The following is a 17,719-nucleotide window of genomic DNA, read 5'->3' as shown; positions in this document are numbered from 1 at the left end:
AAATACAGTACCTATTATTTGGAAATAAAGGACACAATAAAAGTGTCTACAGATATTACAGTGGTGACAAAGAATGAGAAAGCAAAAGACACGCGCTCAACCCAGTTAGTGAGGGATTCAGTCTGAGGTGAGGAACAGCTGGTCACTGCCTCACCTCACTGTCTCCTCTGTTTGAACAGGACATGCGCTAATTCAGCGATTTTGATTATAAAAATGCTTGAAATGATTGGAATCATACAGAAATTACATTTATAGCACAGATCAGTAGATACATATTAATACTTATTTTATTTTAGCATTATTTGTTATATTTATTTGTATTATTTATTTGTGTCATGACGCACGTTGCTGGTGGAGTATTTGCAAAGCGTAACTTCCAGCGGCAGGCGGTCCACATAGGAAAAAAATGTCAAACTCGCATATGCGTTGTCCGACGGTAATAATTAATTCAAATAAAAAAGATCCAAAACATTAATTGAAAAGATTTATTCAAAAATGTAGTTGGCAGGAAGGACGTTTGAAGTCAGAGAACATTGCAATAAGCCACAACTTGAGTTACAAAGTGCTCGATGAGTCATCTGTACAGTGAAGGTGGATTTGATAAATTATTCATAAAAGACAAAGCACCATAAAGAGAAACAGCCAGACGAGTGTCATACATATATAATATATATATATTTTTTCATATATACAGTGTATACAAAAAGAACACAAATGCTGACCATAATTAAAATAAACACTTTGCATGCCAGCATGTCATCAAAATATGCAGATGAGTTATCGACCTGCAGGCCAGAACACCGTCTCAGTGGAGAGAAGTGACTACTGTGTCAAGATGTGTGTGTTTGTTTCTTCTGGCAAGGTTCAATTAATCGACTGAACCGGCGAACACATTATGGATCCATGTCTTTGGCTCTTGACACCGGGTCAGAGTCGACCCAGCAGGAACCCCTGCAGGCAGCAAAGTGATGAACTACGCTGATGTTTTATCATCCGCATCCATGTGAAATAGTAGAGTTGTCATTTTGCTATGGCCCAGATTCAATAATAATCACATTTATAATAATTATCACTACAAGGGGAAGACTCAGCCAAATCAGGTAATGCGAGAGAGTGGAAAGGACAAAACGCTACAAAACCCCAAACCCTCATTCGTTTCACACAACCACAACACTCGAGACAATTGTAATTTTGCAATACAACCTCAAGAATCAATTTGAATGTTTGGAAAAAAAAAAAAAAAAAGGGAACAGACCAATTTCCTTTCAGTGGAAGAAGCAGGCGTGAAATATAATGAGAATATAAATTGACAAAGCAGAGTGAACTTAAGTAGCTTCTGTGAGCGCTCGTCACTGGTCTTGTATCTGTTCTGTTAAGATCTGAAAACAAGTATACATGTATTTATTCCAGCCTTGTCCTTTATAGTGTGAAAGGCGTTTTGCAGATTTAGTAATATATAATTGTATACATTCATCAGAGGTATGGCTGATTTCCACTGAGGAATCCAGTTGGTCTTCCTCCCCCACATGCGTGACCTGCTGATGGGATGGCTTTAGATTTTTTTTGGCATCTTCAACAAAGCACCTGTAGCTTCTGACAGACATGGACTTCACTCCGTAAACACGCCGGCAGCTTTGCACGGCAGCATGGTGTCTGAGAGGTAGAGTCACACAAAGCCACTGATGGCACCTCATGACAGCTGCAGCCTCTCCAGGTCAAGTCTGCTTTGAATGTTGTCCCAAACACACTCAAGGTGAACAGAGAAACATATTAATGCATGTATTGTCATAAATCTCTCATTTAATCATCATTTCATATGCACCAGGGATTAAATGGATGGATGGATGAACCATAAAATACTGTGAAAGAACCAATTACAACATGTAGAACAGCTGTCCCTCTCACATCAAGTAAGCCTTTTTTCTTTTATATGTTCAATACTTTGGATATTTAATTGCAGCATAAAACAAAAAACATTAAGCAAAAACCTCAGAAAATAAAAAAATGTAACCATCACTGATATTCAGAAGGCCGGTGTAAAAAGAAGAGCAGACACACACACAATGATCTGCTTTAAACAGAACGCTTTAGACATGATGACGTGGAATATCAAAACCACAAAGGGATCAATAACCAGCGCGCGCGCACACACACACACACACACACACACACACACACACACACACACACACACACACACACACACACACACACACACACACACACACACACACACACACACACACACACACACACACACACACAAAACAATTTACACTAAATATTTACACCCATGTTGTTTTGTGACACACCCATCCAGAGTCAAAGTAGAAACCATGAGTCATACTTCCACTTGTAGCACTTCACAAATAAACACCACTGATACAGCAGCAATGGAAAACAAACAGAACCAAACCACCGGAGCACAATACACATCTCAGTAGGCACAGCAGAGCATTGGCAAATGTAATGTAGTGCACATTCAATGGTGTGGGTCAGCATATGGCTCTCTGTTAGACAGAGTTCATTAACTAAACGAGACCATCAAAACTTGAACGCGACAGTCCGTTCAAACCCACAGGAAAAAAAAAAAAAAAAAAAAGAGTCACGACATCGATCCTTTGTTGGACCAAAGAATTGAAAGTCAAAGTAGAGGAGCGAGGGTTCGGCCTCCTACAGCACAGCGGACACGTCCTTCAAAGTGATTGGTCGATGCAGCTGCCGCACTGCTCAGCATCACATGTGACAGGAAGTCAGGGATCGCTACGCAGTCAGGTGTGACGCAAACAAGACGGCAAACTCTCAACACAAGGCGTCTTTTGCAAAGGGGGGATGAACGAACGGCTGCAAAGCGGATCGTCCCCGACGCAGGAAATGATGACGTAATGACTTCACTTATTTTTGTGGAATTACTTTCCCTTCATATAATCTTAAACAAACAATCCAAAACTTAATCAAAATCAGGATGTGCCCCAAAACCGGGGGACTAGAATTCACATTAAGACTCTTACTAACAAGTGCTCCTCAATGACCAAATGTCAAATTAAATTATAAAAAAAAACAATGTATACATTCATCAGTAACACAAGAGGTCATTGTGGATGCAGCTCTAACTGAACATCATGAAATAGACCTCTGCATACTCAAACGGTCTAACTCTGGGTCACATAACCACCAGGAGAATCCATTGAGCTCAACACCTGGAAGCTGGACGAATCAGAAGGCAGCAAAACAGGCTTAGATGCATTATATGTCATCAATAAAGTTTAAATAATTGAATAATTTGTGTAACCGCTGGGTTATGACGAGCTTACTAGCCATAAACATCTGCATACTTTCCTTTAAGCCTTTATTTAATTAAAGAATGCTCTGTAGCGTCCCTCTGCTCCTAAACACACAGGACGGGACCATCCAGTGGACAGACGTCCCAAAGAGGGTCACAGTTACAACTTGACTTATTTTAGCTCATTCTGAAACATGAGCAAGAGCGCTGGCTTCTGCCAAAGTAAAGACTTTAAACAACATGTGACTCCTCCTCTAGAGCACTCTGTTTAAATGTAGCTGAACGCGCTCCACAGATTCCCCTGGTTGGTTACTGCGCCTCCAAACATCACAGAGGGAACAGAACACATCTGTGGACTCCTTCACAGCCGTGACAGCTGACTGTGTCGGACCAATGAGTTCACCTCACATAGAAAAGACAAAGCGATGACAGGATCGTTGTTACCACACACACACACACACACACACACACACACACACACACACACACACACACACACAGTCCCAGTCACCCAAGTAATAAAGCCCACCCCCCCCCGCCATCTTCCTTCTCGTCTCCTGTTGGAACCAGCTAGTTAGAGCTGATATAAAAAAAAAAGAAGCTTTTTACATTAGAGACCAGCTCTAACACAAACCTTTTCCTTAGGAAAAATAAAGAAAACAGGGAGAAAAAAAACCCAACAACTCCTCCTCCACATGGAAACGTGTCAGAGTACAAGTAGACAGCACAGGTCTGCTGTACTGCTCAACAGCAGCAGTGGAGCCTGGGCGGTTGCTGAAGAGGATTGCCGGACTGAGTGGCAACAGCAGTCTTTGAGGCACACAGGACTCTGTGGGTCGGATCTTCACACGCACCTCCTGCATCACTTGGGTGGGGAGGGCCATATGGGGAGGACGTGGGCCTCCGTGTTAAAGACGTACTTGTCCAGACTGAGCAGCTCGGCGTCGTCGGAGAAGAGCAGATACAGGTACTTCAGCGTCTCGCCCAGGAAGAAGCTCTCCATCTTGTCCCGGGGCCCCGGGTTCACGGGGTCACGGACGTTGTTGATGGACGTGTAGCCTCCACCGGGGACCTGCAGGAGCGGAGGCGTTCGGTCAGGTGGTTTAAGGACACAGAATGTGATGGTAACGTTAGTTAATAATCTCGTCTGTACTTTGGTGTAGTTATTGAAGCTGTGCAGTATCTCCCAGCCCCAGTCTCTGTACTTGGGGTCCTTGGTGAATCGGTACATGTAGAACAGACTCTCTACCGTCTCCGGCCTCAGCAGGTTGTGTCTGTCTGCAGGCTGGAGGAGAAAGGAGAAAATAAATAAAATAGAAAAATGAATAGATTAGTTATTGCTCAAAGCACAAATAACAACAAAGAGGCCCGACGCGAGTTTGCACATTTTAAAAACACAAACCATAAAAAGGCGGCGTATCGTAGGATTTGATTAATGGAAGCGCTACGGATTTGTCAACAAATGTTTTATGTAAATAGAACAGAATCCATAAATAGCACAATAAAAGAATTCATGAGTTTACGAAAAAGCCGGTGTGTAACCTTTCTGCTGTGGAATAAAACAAGTCCACGTTAACAAGCAGTCAGCTCCTCTTTATTATGAGGATTCTGTACATAAGGCATAATTTTTACTTATCTTATTTTGTTTTACTTTACCCACAAAAGAGACTATAAACAACCGCAAACAAAAACCAGTCTGTGTATTGAAATCCAAAGAGCCAAGGATGTGCAACCACAGGACAGACATATCTTTGATCACAGAGGGTGTTTAACAAGTGAACATTTGAAATGAATGAATGAATCCTGTATACTCTGACATTCATTTCCTTAGTTTTTAATCCTACAATTAGAATGAGCTCCTAAAATGTTTTATACTTGTATTTGAGGTTAATGAAGGCAGCAGTGGAGACAGGTACAATAACACTGGACGCTCTGATAAACGTGGAGCAGTTAATGAAAAAGAAAATGAGCTTTGAGGAAGGTTATGGACTCAACTCCCATGACTCATGTAGACTCACTCACTCATTGTGCTTCATTCAAAACAGAGCAGGCATTCAATAGAAAGCACCAACATAAGACCCTAAAGGAGAGAGTTATTCCAATTGCATCATCCATTTGAATTTACAAAGAGATTTGTAAAAAAAACTAATTATTTTGTCAAATTGCTCAACACAAGGTCAGTTGCCATTTAGACCTTTTTTCATGTTTTTAATTGCATCTTAAATAAAAAAAAAATTAAATGAACCTTTAAAGCAAGTCCCATTAAATATAGGCTATAACAGATGGTACACACACACACACACACACACACACACACACAAAAGATATAAAAAAGGAAAATATGAATGATAACATGATAGTGAAAAAATGAAGAAGAAAAAGACAAACGCCAGCTTTCCGCTACTAGTCCCACCTTGACCACGACATCTTGCCCGCCGCTGGCCTGCATGTTAAAGTGCACGATCTCTGGACTCAGCCCCGTCTCCATCTGTCTGTACATCTGGTGACACGTCTCCATCAACTGCACGGCCAGGTCCATGTGGTCCCCCGGGAGGCCGTTGTGGGCCCCAAGTGCCAGGGTTCCTGGCAGGAAGCACACAAGGTGGTCCTGCAGAGAGAGAGAGAGGGGAGAGAGGGGAGAGAGAAGGGAGAGCAATGAGGGAGGACGAGACTGATGGGAGATACTGATGAGGGATGGAATTGATCGGACAGAAGAGCCCATGAGTTTGTGCAGCTACTGATTCACCGTACAGAGCACAGAGGCTGATGATTGAACACGGCGGTCATTGTCTCTGAGTGCATGGAGGCAGTGTGTGAATTACGCTCCAACAATCAGGGGTCCTTGTAAATAATATACAACACTACTAAATTTGCTCCAGAGTTTTCCAGCAGCTCCCAGATTAAGGAGTTGTGAGCCCATGACAGTATTTCAAGTACTTCTCACACTGACTTGCGGTGAGCATCCCTACCATTTTTGGGTTGAAGCGGCTGTGGGACAACTCTCCAACAAAGGTCAGTTTGCTGGGCCCCGTCTGTCTCACAAGGTGTTTCTTCACTCCTTCCACAGCCTGAAGGTAGTCCTCCAACAGGCTGGACAAAACAATACAACTGTCGTCATTTTCACTATTCTTAAAACAAACATTTTCTGGTGTCGACTAAATCACAACATGGCAAGTACATGAAATCGACATATATTACTTAAAGTGGTGCAATGCAGTGATTTACACCGTTATGCATTACCTTAAATTCTTCACGTGTGGAACAAGAACTTAGACTACGCATGCCATCTCATTTTTAAAACCAATCAACTTGAAAACATGAACAGAATCTAGTAAGATGATAACATAATATGATCTAATCATTAGAATAGTGTTTCACTTAAATTGACATTACAGGATCAAATGATTTCCCAGCTCTGACTGGATGTAGCTGCAACTCGTACAGCCTAACTACTAACAGCGCGCTGAACGTCAAGTCACGTTATTCTCAAAACGTGTCTCGGTGCCGGCTCTGTTGTTCCGGCTTAAACTCCACAATGACAGAACATGAACTGAGAAGAGTGAAGTGTGACTTACTCGTCTTCCGCCTTGCCTCCCTGGATCCACTGTTTGAGCAGGTATTCATAGTAGCTGTCTGCTCTGGCACCCAGCGTGAACACTCCTTTGTGGGTGAACTGGCCGCTGTTGGTGTTGATGAACATGGGCACCAGGCCGTCTTGTTTGCCTGGCAGCTTGTGGACGAGCTTCATTACCTCATTCACAACCTCCTGGTGGGAAAAAAAAAAAAGGAGCCGCCATTAGTGTCTCGATATGAGATAATGAACCCAACAGCCTCACTTTACATACTGCAGCCGTGTGGGCCAATACGCTTAAAAAATACTGCCGTTTATCATTGGAAAATTATTTGCAATTTCACACTTTGATGAAATTGGGCTCATCAAAAGCTGCGTCTCACAGGGCTGGCTGAGGTTAGGACAGAAATGACTCAAATCTGTGTCGGGCTTAAAGGCTTCAGGGGAAACCTCCGGTTTGTGGAATCACTCATAAAGTGACAACCTGATGGATTCAAAGCAAATCCTAGCTCATGCTTGTCACTTCAATCACACAAGTGTCCGCACGCCGTACTTAATGTCTGATTTTAACTGAACTGAAACCCTCCATCTAAAATCTATATGAATTGCCTCCAATCATTTTTCACTCCGTCTCAGAGAACCGCCACATCAGAACTATTGGACGCGCACACGGAGCACGTCTGCCTGCAGCGGAGGCCCTCCCGGTATCCTGACCTGGTACTGGGGGTCCTGAGTGAGGCGGCTCAGCTCTCTGAACTCCAGCTGAATGCTCGTGACCTCGGCCAGCGTGCTGTCTGACGTCCATCGAGGGGGGTGGGCGGTACCCTTCCCGATGTTGACGTCTGAGAACGGGATCTTTGAGGGAGTTTTGAAGGCAGGCATCAACCTGGACCCGAGATCTTTCTGTAAGTGGAGTGAGAGGAAACTTATGAGGGGGGGAAAAAAAATCACCTTTTCTGTCTTATAAAAGCTAATCATCATTGGCTTTATTTTGAAAAAGCAACCGCTTTACACATAACATTACCACACCATTAAATCTGAAGTCGCCTGTTAAAATGGAGACTCTGAACCTCGTCAACAATATAGCTAACTATGAAGCTACATGAGTTAGGTTCTCATATTTGAACCTGCAAACAGACTGCGGTTCTACCAAGACAACAGAAGAAAACAGGACGGTAAGTGACTCACAGCTTTGTCGAGAAAGAGCTGGTCTCCTGTCAGATGGTAGGTACTCAGCAGGCCCCCCAGGACACGGATGGTTGTCTCAAAAAGATTTACGTCCACGTTCTTGTCAAAAGAGAGCTCTTTCTCTACCCAGTCCTTTGCTTCTGCAAACTCTATGTGGAGTGAGTCGGGGGGGAAAAACAGCAATTTAACTTGGTGGATGAAAGACGTCTCGTCAGAAACCGCAGAGACAGGCCCCCGACTGAGGCTTTGTCAGATTCTTAAAAGAAAACATTCCCGACATTGTCGGACTCGGGAGGGACAGTAAAAAAAAAAATGTTAAAAATAAATAAAAGGATAGAAATCTGTGGAGATATTGCGTTGTTCTTTCTTGTCAATACCAGGAGCCTACATGCAACCGTGACTGCCAGTGCAGCGGCTAATGTGGCCGAGATAAAGAGCAGGCTACAGAGATCTGGTAACATCAGGTTTTATGAACTCCACCCCCCCCCCCCCAATTTATTTCATTGTTAATCTTGTAGTTTTCAGCACCAAAGCACCAGACTTCATGCAGCTCCCCCTGGAGCCACAAAAGGCTGTACTGTAAACAGACTTATAGTGTAAAATCAATGGAGTTCCCTTTTAAAGTTTGTAAATCTACCTTTTAGAGATGTACGTAGGGTACAGAATGGAAAGATGCGAGTGGATGCAAACAGATGTGACGACTCTATATCAGTATTGTTTGGTGTTAAAACATGTCGAATGATCCCCAGCCCCAAGAGAGAAAGGATGACTGACATACGATACCTTCTTTTAGGCCCAAAATCCACATTGTGTCCAGGGAATCAATGAGCGTCAAACCCAGGCCGAACCATTCCCCGAAGGACCTGGAGATGGGCTTGAGCTCATCGTGACCCCAGGCGTAGTCCTTATAGCCTTTCCAGGCATGTCTGAAGGCATCACACACAGCCTGCAGTCTGTCCACAGTTACAGTCGGAACTACAAACAAAAGGAATGAATAAGACATGAAAGTGTAACCTTAAGAGTCTGTGTTCTCTCTAGGATGCTCTCTCAACAATGCGCGTCTCATTTTCAGGAGAAGGAATATTCTGTGCCATGCGCCGATACTGCTGCTTTGAGCCCACTTTGAACAGCATACACCTGGACAATGCTGTGTTAGAGAATATGCTTGTGGGGAAAAAATTGTAAGTGGAAAAGCTTTCTCAATTTCAGAAAGAATAGAATTACAGAGGAGGGACTCAATGATACAAGGCTGTAGAACAACAAAGAATGACAATATTATGCTTTCTGTGTTTCACATCATCAAGAAGTGAAAATCTTTGGGTTTTGGACTGGAATTTTATTTACTAAACTATTATTCAGGAAAACAAACAACAAATGAAGGAGTAATCGTTTGTTGAAGACCACGTCCCGTCACTTCTCATGTTCACTTTCTGTAAAGATCCTCAGTAAAATGGCAACAATTTGAATCCAGTACAGACCTTCCGAGGGGAGAGTGTCGGCCGGGTCGGCTGGGGCTGGGGGAGCCGCAGCTTCTCTCTCATTGTTCGAGGGTGGAGGCTCGGTGGCCTGGTCAGCTTCGATCATTGCTCCCCTCCAGCTGCGACACCAAAGTAAAAACCTGTCTTACAACTGCTTCTCTGATTCATGTACTGCAGCGAAGGCTACAGGGCCTGGGTGCGGCTGGAAAATGCTTGATACCATTAATCTGAGTCACATCATGTTAACGTGTCATGTTATACTGAGGGAAAATTTGTCACAAATTGTATGCGGATGTCCAATCAGTGTTGAGGGTAAATGTCGTCGAATGAAACAGTAAATTGCTCAGATTGTGCCGTATTGGACGAGAAAGCCATCTTCATGACAGTGATGTAGTTGGAGGTGAGGAAGAACTACAGGCGGTTTCAGCTCGGTACTCTAGTCTCTGCCTCTGGGTAGCCGGGGGGGGGGGGGGGGGGGCTGTACTCTAGACGCCACAAAAAAAAAAACAGCATTGCACTTTACTGTGTTTTGGCCGGATATTCAATCGTATTTTTTTCGAGCCAGTGTATACGGCCGAAAGAAATGCAGCGGAGAGACGGACAGAGGCCGAGGCTGCGTTAGCCGTGCAAGAGGAGAAGGCCGGCTGGGACCCTCCAGGCGTCAGAAGCTCAGTGCATCCTGGTACCCTGGCCAGCAGGAAAACAACACTCACTGAGGAATGTATCAATTGACTACATTTACCACCAACACTGATTGGTAATTCACATAAAAAGGGTGGCACATTTTCTGAAAAACTCAAAACTTTCTGCTCAGTTGTGGGGAAAAAAACCACTACAAACAGATTACCTGACGATCTTCTTTTCTTTGTCCTCCTCCTCTCCTTCCTCTTCTCGAACCACCTCTTGCACTTCCTTCTTCCCACCGACTGTGTCTGAAATATTTCCATCCTTGTGCATGCTCGGTGGACCTCTCTTGTTCGGGAAATTCTTATTCAGGGGATAAATAAAATATTAAGAGGCTACATATTTCATCCAAATAGGGCAAGAGGGACTATATAAAAGCACAATGCTGACCAAAATATTGACCGCTGTACAAGTCATCTCAAAATGTACACACAACACTGAATTAAAGAGAATACATCAAATAGTGGAACAAGTACAGCTGTTTTTAATCATGACACTATTGGAAGTGTAACGTGTCCGACTGTAATTAACATCTAGCAACAGTCTTGGCTGACTTCAGCGCGAATACTTATTAAATGATGTTGACTGACGGGAAATAATACAAACACAACTCCCACCTTAATGGGAGGTTTAGGCAAAATGGGGATGTTTGGTCCTCTGGGTTCCACCACAGCACCTGCACCCACATCTGGATCCACAGCTGGCAGCACATGTGGCCCTGCCACAGGAGGCAGAGCTTTACCTTCTGCCTGATCCAATATCGACTTCACACCTGGAGGAAGATCCTTCACGTCTCTGTCATTCAGCTCCAGCCAGTCCTCCCTGTCAGACCCCCCTGAACACAGAATGAACAAGAAAATAAGCTGAGACCAAGTCCACACTATGCCAGCTGACTATATTATGATTATATAGCTGTCAGAACATTAGTCATCTGAAAAATAAATGTTAAAAAAGACGGTTCACAGAAAGTTGTCTTCCTAACTCCATTACCACACACCCTCGCTCGAGTCTGAGTTCCAATACTTACATGCATCATCCTTTAGCCTCAGACCGAGTCTAAGCAGGCATGCATCATCCTTTCCCCAGTGTGGAAAAATGCTAGCTAAGTGCGAACGCAAAGCCCAAACACAAAGGCAATAGAGCAATGTATCCGCCTTAGTGTGAACGTGGTGTGAAAATCAAATAGAGTGCAGGTAGATATTTAAGAGTAAAAGCAAGCGGGTGTATACAAACACAAATGAGCACAAAAGGTAATCTAAACAGAGAGAAACTGTCGAAGCGTCTTGTGGCCTTGAAGCAATTCACTGGAATTCGTCATCACCACCAAACACAACACACAGGCAATCTAACTCATCAGCTTGTGTGTGTGTGTGTGTGTGTGTGTGTGTGTGTGTGTGTGTGTGTGTGTGTGTGTGTGTGTGTGTGTGTGTGTGTGTGTGTGTGTGTGTGTGTGTGTGTGTGTGTGTGAGAGAGAGTTGAACGTTGTGCTGGCCTGCATCGTTTACCTCTCCACTGCTCTGTGAGGCTGGGAAAGGAGAGCAGTCCAAATATGAGCAGCAGAGCCAGCAGGAACAGGACGAGGCTTCGCTGGAGCCGAGACAGCTGCTTCCATTTCTGTAGGCAGATTAAAAAAAAAACATGAAGCCGACGACACGTGTCTCACAGCTCTGGAGTCAAATCACAAGCGTCTGTCAGCGGATTCTAAAATCCTTACCCTCTTAAAATATCTCACAAATCTGTTCATGGTCCTTTGAAAATAGCAGAGTGAAAAAGGGAAAAGCCTGGCGGCTGTTCTGGTCCGCTTACCCTGTGTAAAGTCAACATGTCCTCCACCTGATGGGTTCAGCCCAGTGGCAGCTGATAAATAAATGATCCAAGTAACCAGCTGTACCTGGCAGTGCAGAGTCAGGGTCTCTGAGGAGAGCCAGCTAACAGGCAGAGGGGCACCGCTCTCTTACCTGCTCTAATTAACACCCGTGCAATACCATGAAACTATTGAGCCAGTGTCACACAACACACAGCAGACTTCATCTCAGGGGAAGCTTTACTTTTACTGTGCTAATGGCTCCCTCACCATAACAGCATCAACATATACTGTTCAGTCCAATGCTGCATTTTTACTCATGTTTAGGAAACATTAACAACCAGGCCTTTATGGCATAGTACATAAACACAGCTGTGTATCAGACTTTCCCTCCATTTTGTTTTGTTTTTTACAGGTAATACTCCACACTGAAGAAGACTCACAGAATCACACACACACTGCCGTACATAACAATGAGGGATCAAGAGCTCTTTGGACGTTTTGGACGTGTTGAAGGAAACCAGTGACGTGGGTAAAGGGGTGTAGCACGCGGAGACGTCCTCTTTTTGCTGTGTGAGGACACAAACAGCGAGCCAACGAGCCACTCAGAGGAACATGGTTTGTGGAGAATGGTTTTCTCAGGGACCATAAACCGGAATCAAATTTGAAGAACCACTGGTACGGGGGGGGGGGGTCTGCCGGGCCAGATCGACATCTCTGCTATGAAGCTGGCTTTATAGAGGAAGTGTCGGTAGATATACTGCTGAAATAAAATCATACAGTCAATGAGAGAGCTCTGGTTTGCCTTTTAAATTCAGAGAACTAAATGAATTCCCTGGCCTTTATGAGGGCTGACTGAGCAGATGTGCTTATTTAAAAAAAAAAAAAAAAAAAAAAAAAAAAGAAGGAACAAAAGAAATGTTGAAATGATGATTAAAGAAGCCTTTTTGTTTATGATCAGGGTATCTGCAAACCTTGTTTTAAATACTACTTAGTGTTTTGTATCAGTTTACAGATTAAAAACAGATGCAGAGATGGATCCTAAACATTGTTTTGGGGGGAAAAAAATAAGTGGGAAATAATTTGACAATTAAATGTTGAGGAATGGTCCATCTGTATTTCAAATAAAGCAGATTTGTTTGTTGGGAAAAAGACAAGTTAGGCCACATATTATAGAACTAAAGGGAACACACACCAGCAGCCTATCACAAAGATCAAAGCACCTCCAGCCAGTGTGTTCTGTGTGAGCCCTCATACCTGTTGATGGGCCTCACTGCAGCTTCTTGTGTATCATGACACACCTCTGTCCTATTTCTCAGCATCTACGGATTTCAACCATCCAGAAAAGCAGCAATCTTACTTGCATTTGCTCCTCAGCGTGGCACGGTCTGTTCGCTGTGTGCTCAGTTTATGTGCAGGACCGTAAATAACTCTTCTGCTGTATGTTGCTCAACACTGACAGCTGTACAGAGCAAAGCAATCTCTCAGTGCATGATAAAACAAATACACCTCTAACCCTTCACTTGAAGCGTTCCCATCCAAGTCCACTTAGCTGATCAAACCGAGTAACCATGGACTGTATAAGATGTCAGCCATTGGATTGTGGACTACCATTTTGAAGCCTCAAATTTGGCATTTTGGCCATCGCCATCTTTTTTTTTTTTTTTTAAACCAGAGGTTTATATTTGGACACGAGGGTGGAGCTAGGGAGGGATACGCTTTGTTAAGCACCTATCCTGATTGACAGGTTGTTGACAATCACAAGCCTGCTTTATTGTCTATTTTTACTCTAAATGGGACCAGGATTCAAGGAATGAAGCCTTGTGCTGTATTGAAGAAGACTTGAAACTAGTGATTGAGACCATAAACTCACGTTTACTGAGGTAATAAATCACGTGAGAAGTAGAGTCATTTTCTCATAGACTTCTATACAAAGGGACACCATTGGTGGCAATAAGAAAGAAGCAGGTTTAAGGTAATTCCACTTTTCAGAACAGGAGGCTACGTCCACTTCCTTTACAGTCTCTGTGTGTGTAACACAGAAGTAATGAGTGAACGACTGAGGTAGCCTCATTATGAGCGTGCTTAGAAGACCAGTTTTACAAGAACGAAAGCGGAAACCTGTGAACAAAGCAGCAACCCGAGGAAGGAGCAGCAAACTAAAGTATGAGACGTGAAATGAAAAGTGCAACACAGTATCCCTGTAAAACCTGAGCATCAAAAAAACAAACAAAAAAGGAGACGAAGGAGGCTCACAGTGCGAGGGCATAGGAGGAGCGAGACGTGTACGAAACTTAAAAGCAAAGCAAACAAGATTAAAGAGAATGTGCGGGGAGACGGCAGAGAGACAGTGAGATGAGCTGAATTTGTTTTATCTCATTGTAGTGATCATGTGCTCAGGGGCTGCTGTTATCTGAGGAGTGTGAAACTTCTGGCTGCTCAACAACAAAAGGAGGGTTAAGAACCCGAAGACTGAAACCTAGAAAATTGATTTGTCTCAAAAAAAAAAAAAAAAAGAAGATACATTTCATAAAGACAGAGACACTCTTTGTGGAGGAAGTGATCAGAAGCAAACAAGCAATCCATCAACTAGGACCGGGCCATGTGAGGAAACATACGTCTACAGTCAGAGATGTTTTCATACCAATTATACCAAGCGCTGCACTTCTCTGGTTGAATCAAATTAGGCCATTATGGATATTACTGCAACTCAATGAGCTTTACAAGATCGATGATGATTTACGAGGTTGCTACATCAATATAAAGTCTCATGATTTCTAAGGTATTTCTGGATTTGTAAAAACAGATAACCCCATCTGGTTATTTGATCAATAAATAGTTTCCAAATTGACTTTTCAGAAAATGTAATGCGTCACAATATACATTATGAAGATAGTTGACAAATAAAAGGAAAAACAGACAAAGTCCTAGCAAGTGTTTCAGAACAGCTTCTGTGCTCCTTTTCTATTAATGAGATAATGAACTCTGCAAGTCTCTACTACAGTCATTTAGAAGGTCTTCACTTCTTTTGGTATTTTGATGATGGTGGTGGAGAGAACTAGTTAACATAAGGCTCCAAAATCTACCATCGGTGTGCAGGTCGTTTAAGATCAGGTCACTGAATGCCAAAGCATGTGACTCACCTCATTTTCATACTCTTTAAACCATTCAGTGAACTCTCTCCATACATACAGTATCATGGTATAAAATGACGTTATCCATGTCTTCCACCACTGCCATCAACCATAACTCTGTGGTATTGCAGTGATGTGTATGGACCTACAAGTATGAATTTTTCCACACATGAGTTGAACATAAGCTTGTGATCTTGCATCTCACACACACACACACACACACACACACACACACACACACACACACACACACACACACACACACGGCTTCTGTGTCCAAATGGTAAATCCGTCTCTAGAGCCGCAATCTGCATCACGGGACCACTCACCCTCCAGCAGGACTGTCTCCGGTGTTTGCCGTTGTTGTAAGTGTTATTGTGGGGATCACTGAGTGTCAGAGAGATGAAGTCCTTTCTGGACGGCGGATACATCCTCTGATCCGGTCAGACAAACTCAGCTCATAGAAGCTGCAGAGAAGTAAAAAACACAGTTAGCTGAAAGTAGGGTCCATCCAGGAATAGTACTGAAAGGAATGGTTGAATAATCGATCTAGAGAAAAATCACATGATGACTATCTTCATGGTCATATCGCAAAATCTCCACACATTAAACGGTTGAAATTGCATCCTTTGACTAATCAACTGCCTGGACACATTGTGCAGCATACAGCCATCACAAAGATAACTGTGTGTGAGTTACTGATGGCTCTCATGATATCTGCATTTCATCTGGCCAACATCGAATCTAATCATCTAATCGAAATTGCAATACGACCCACTGCAACTTTCATATTGCAGGAAGCGCAATATTTGTAATAGACTAAATGTGTGTGAAATTACCAATATAAATGAATTACTGTCCTCCTGCAGAGATTACCAGACCAACATTATGTTATGTAGACATAAGAAAACATCTTTGTTTGGCACAGATTCCCACAAAAAAAAATTCACACTATAATAATTTCTATATATGTTTTTCAAAGAAAATGAGAATAATGATGTAAACATTACCCTCTAATAGCACAATGTAAAATAAAGCAAGGCTGACTGATTGTGCATTGGGCTTTTTATAATGTAACACACACATGCATACATATTTCTGTTGTGTCATTTAATTTATTTATGCTTTGCAAATTCTGTAGTGTGGACATATATAATATGTCTAACATCACACTGTGGAGATACTTAACACTATATACATCATCATCATCCTCTTCAGCACCATGGACAGCTTACTGTACTGCAGGTGCACTTGAGTGACGTTTTAGGACATGTCTTAACTTCTAGTGTCGATTGTTAGCGGGAAACAGGACTGACTACAACAATGACGTCCCTTTGAGTGGTCACGTAGACTTTTCAAGAATGACTGAAACTGAAATGAATGAAATGGAATATAATAGACATTGATAAAGCATGGGCTGCTCCGTCTCTCATCTAAAATACAGCTGGCATTATAAATATTGTAAGCATGTACTCAAAAAGGCAAGATAGTTGCTGTAACGCTACACTAAATAACCAGCTTGCATTACTCAATAACAACATCGAGCTATTTCAGCTAAGTAAGCTAATGTGTTACTTTATTTGGTTACTGTGTTACCTTAGCTTCCGCCCAGCCTTCCACGCGTCACTGACATGCTGTTTAAACACACCGACAATCAATCATTAAAAAGAAAAGTCCCACTCCGAGCTGCCTCCCCCTCACCTTTGTGCCTGGTCGGTTGCTTCACAGCGACGTTATTCTCCTGGAAGCTGTTGGCTAGCTACGAGAGGTTAGCTTGTTTGTTATTTCCGGCTTGTTTCCGAACGGAAAGTGAAACTGTTCCGCAGTCAGAAGAACCAACATGCGACACAAACGTCAGTCCGACTGTCACGCGCGACGACCGGCTGCTGCATGAAATGTCAAGCAAATGAAACCGGGGGAAACATGGCTAAAGTTAGCGAGTGAACACAAACAGATGCGGAAAAGAGTTGACAGGCAGCGTCATGTGACGTGTGCACGTGCTGCGACGGCTCGAGCGTTAACCCTTAACAACCCTCAATTCACCACCTTGTTCACAGCTGCGATATTAACACAACTTTGGCCTTTTTTTTGGTATTGCAGGTTATTGTTATTCATTTCAAGCTGTTCTTAATTCAAAAAGCCCTTTTATAACCCCTTAAATGTCGAGAACCATTCAAACCCATGTACACATTAATATAATTGGAAACTATTTCTGAAGTTAATTGGCATTCTTGCCTGTAGACAAATCTTACATGTTTGCATGTTCAGCTGACTGAAATAGGCTACTCTAGGTTACACTGCCACTTAAATGGAATCAATCTACTGAAAGTGTGATATTTGAACATTGTCTACATTTTCCCAATAATTAGGAACAGATCACATAATCTTTTCCTAAACTTTTCCTAAGAATGAATTACAGATAATCATGAAACCCATGTAAATAAATACATGAAAATACAAAATGAACTAATCGTCTACCTATAATCAATGAATATAGAAGAATACTTTTTTCCAACCTCTGCACAGCAGAAATAATATCCTCATGGTTTCCAGACTGCATCCTGCTGACTTTGGTGC

General features: G+C 42.8%; 1 protein-coding gene across 1 annotated transcript; it reads right to left on the bottom strand.

Annotated features, from left to right (window-relative positions):
• Positions 1–471: 471 nt before the first annotated feature.
• Positions 472–17,100, bottom strand: man1b1a (mannosidase, alpha, class 1B, member 1a). The gene is made up of 14 exons (XM_068732432.1): positions 16,844–17,100; positions 15,472–15,609; positions 11,710–11,818; positions 10,822–11,039; positions 10,368–10,507; positions 9,521–9,639; positions 8,826–9,017; positions 8,043–8,191; positions 7,569–7,757; positions 6,859–7,049; positions 6,253–6,373; positions 5,697–5,891; positions 4,437–4,568; positions 472–4,355 (listed from the first exon to the last, which is right to left on the bottom strand). Exons 2-14 carry the CDS (start codon positions 15,571–15,573, stop codon positions 4,146–4,148), a joined length of 2,067 nt encoding a protein of 688 aa, XP_068588533.1. The 5' UTR covers positions 15,574–15,609; positions 16,844–17,100; the 3' UTR covers positions 472–4,145.
• Positions 17,101–17,719: the final 619 nt, after the last annotated feature.

This window comes from Cebidichthys violaceus, unplaced genomic scaffold (assembly GCF_023349555.1).
Source record: "Cebidichthys violaceus isolate CVI_PGR_0920_01 unplaced genomic scaffold, fCebVio1.0.p SCAF_59, whole genome shotgun sequence".
Taxonomy (NCBI): Eukaryota; Metazoa; Chordata; class Actinopteri; order Perciformes; family Stichaeidae; genus Cebidichthys; species Cebidichthys violaceus.
This window is presented reverse-complemented; position numbering and strand designations above follow the sequence as displayed.

What these genes read in the sequence shown, in the direction of transcription:
- man1b1a (XM_068732432.1), bottom strand. Translation starts at nt 15,573, where the DNA reads ATGTATCCGCCGTCCAGAAAGGACTTCATCTCTCTGACACTCAGTGAT. An exon ending in TGCCTAAACCTCCCATTAAG is followed by an intron (nt 10,508 to 10,821) that starts GTGGGAGTTGTG and finishes CCCCTGAATAAG; the next exon opens with AATTTCCCGAACAAGAGAGG. An exon ending in GCTTCAATAACTACACCAAA is followed by an intron (nt 4,356 to 4,436) that starts GTACAGACGAGA and finishes CCGCTCCTGCAG; the next exon opens with GTCCCCGGTGGAGGCTACAC.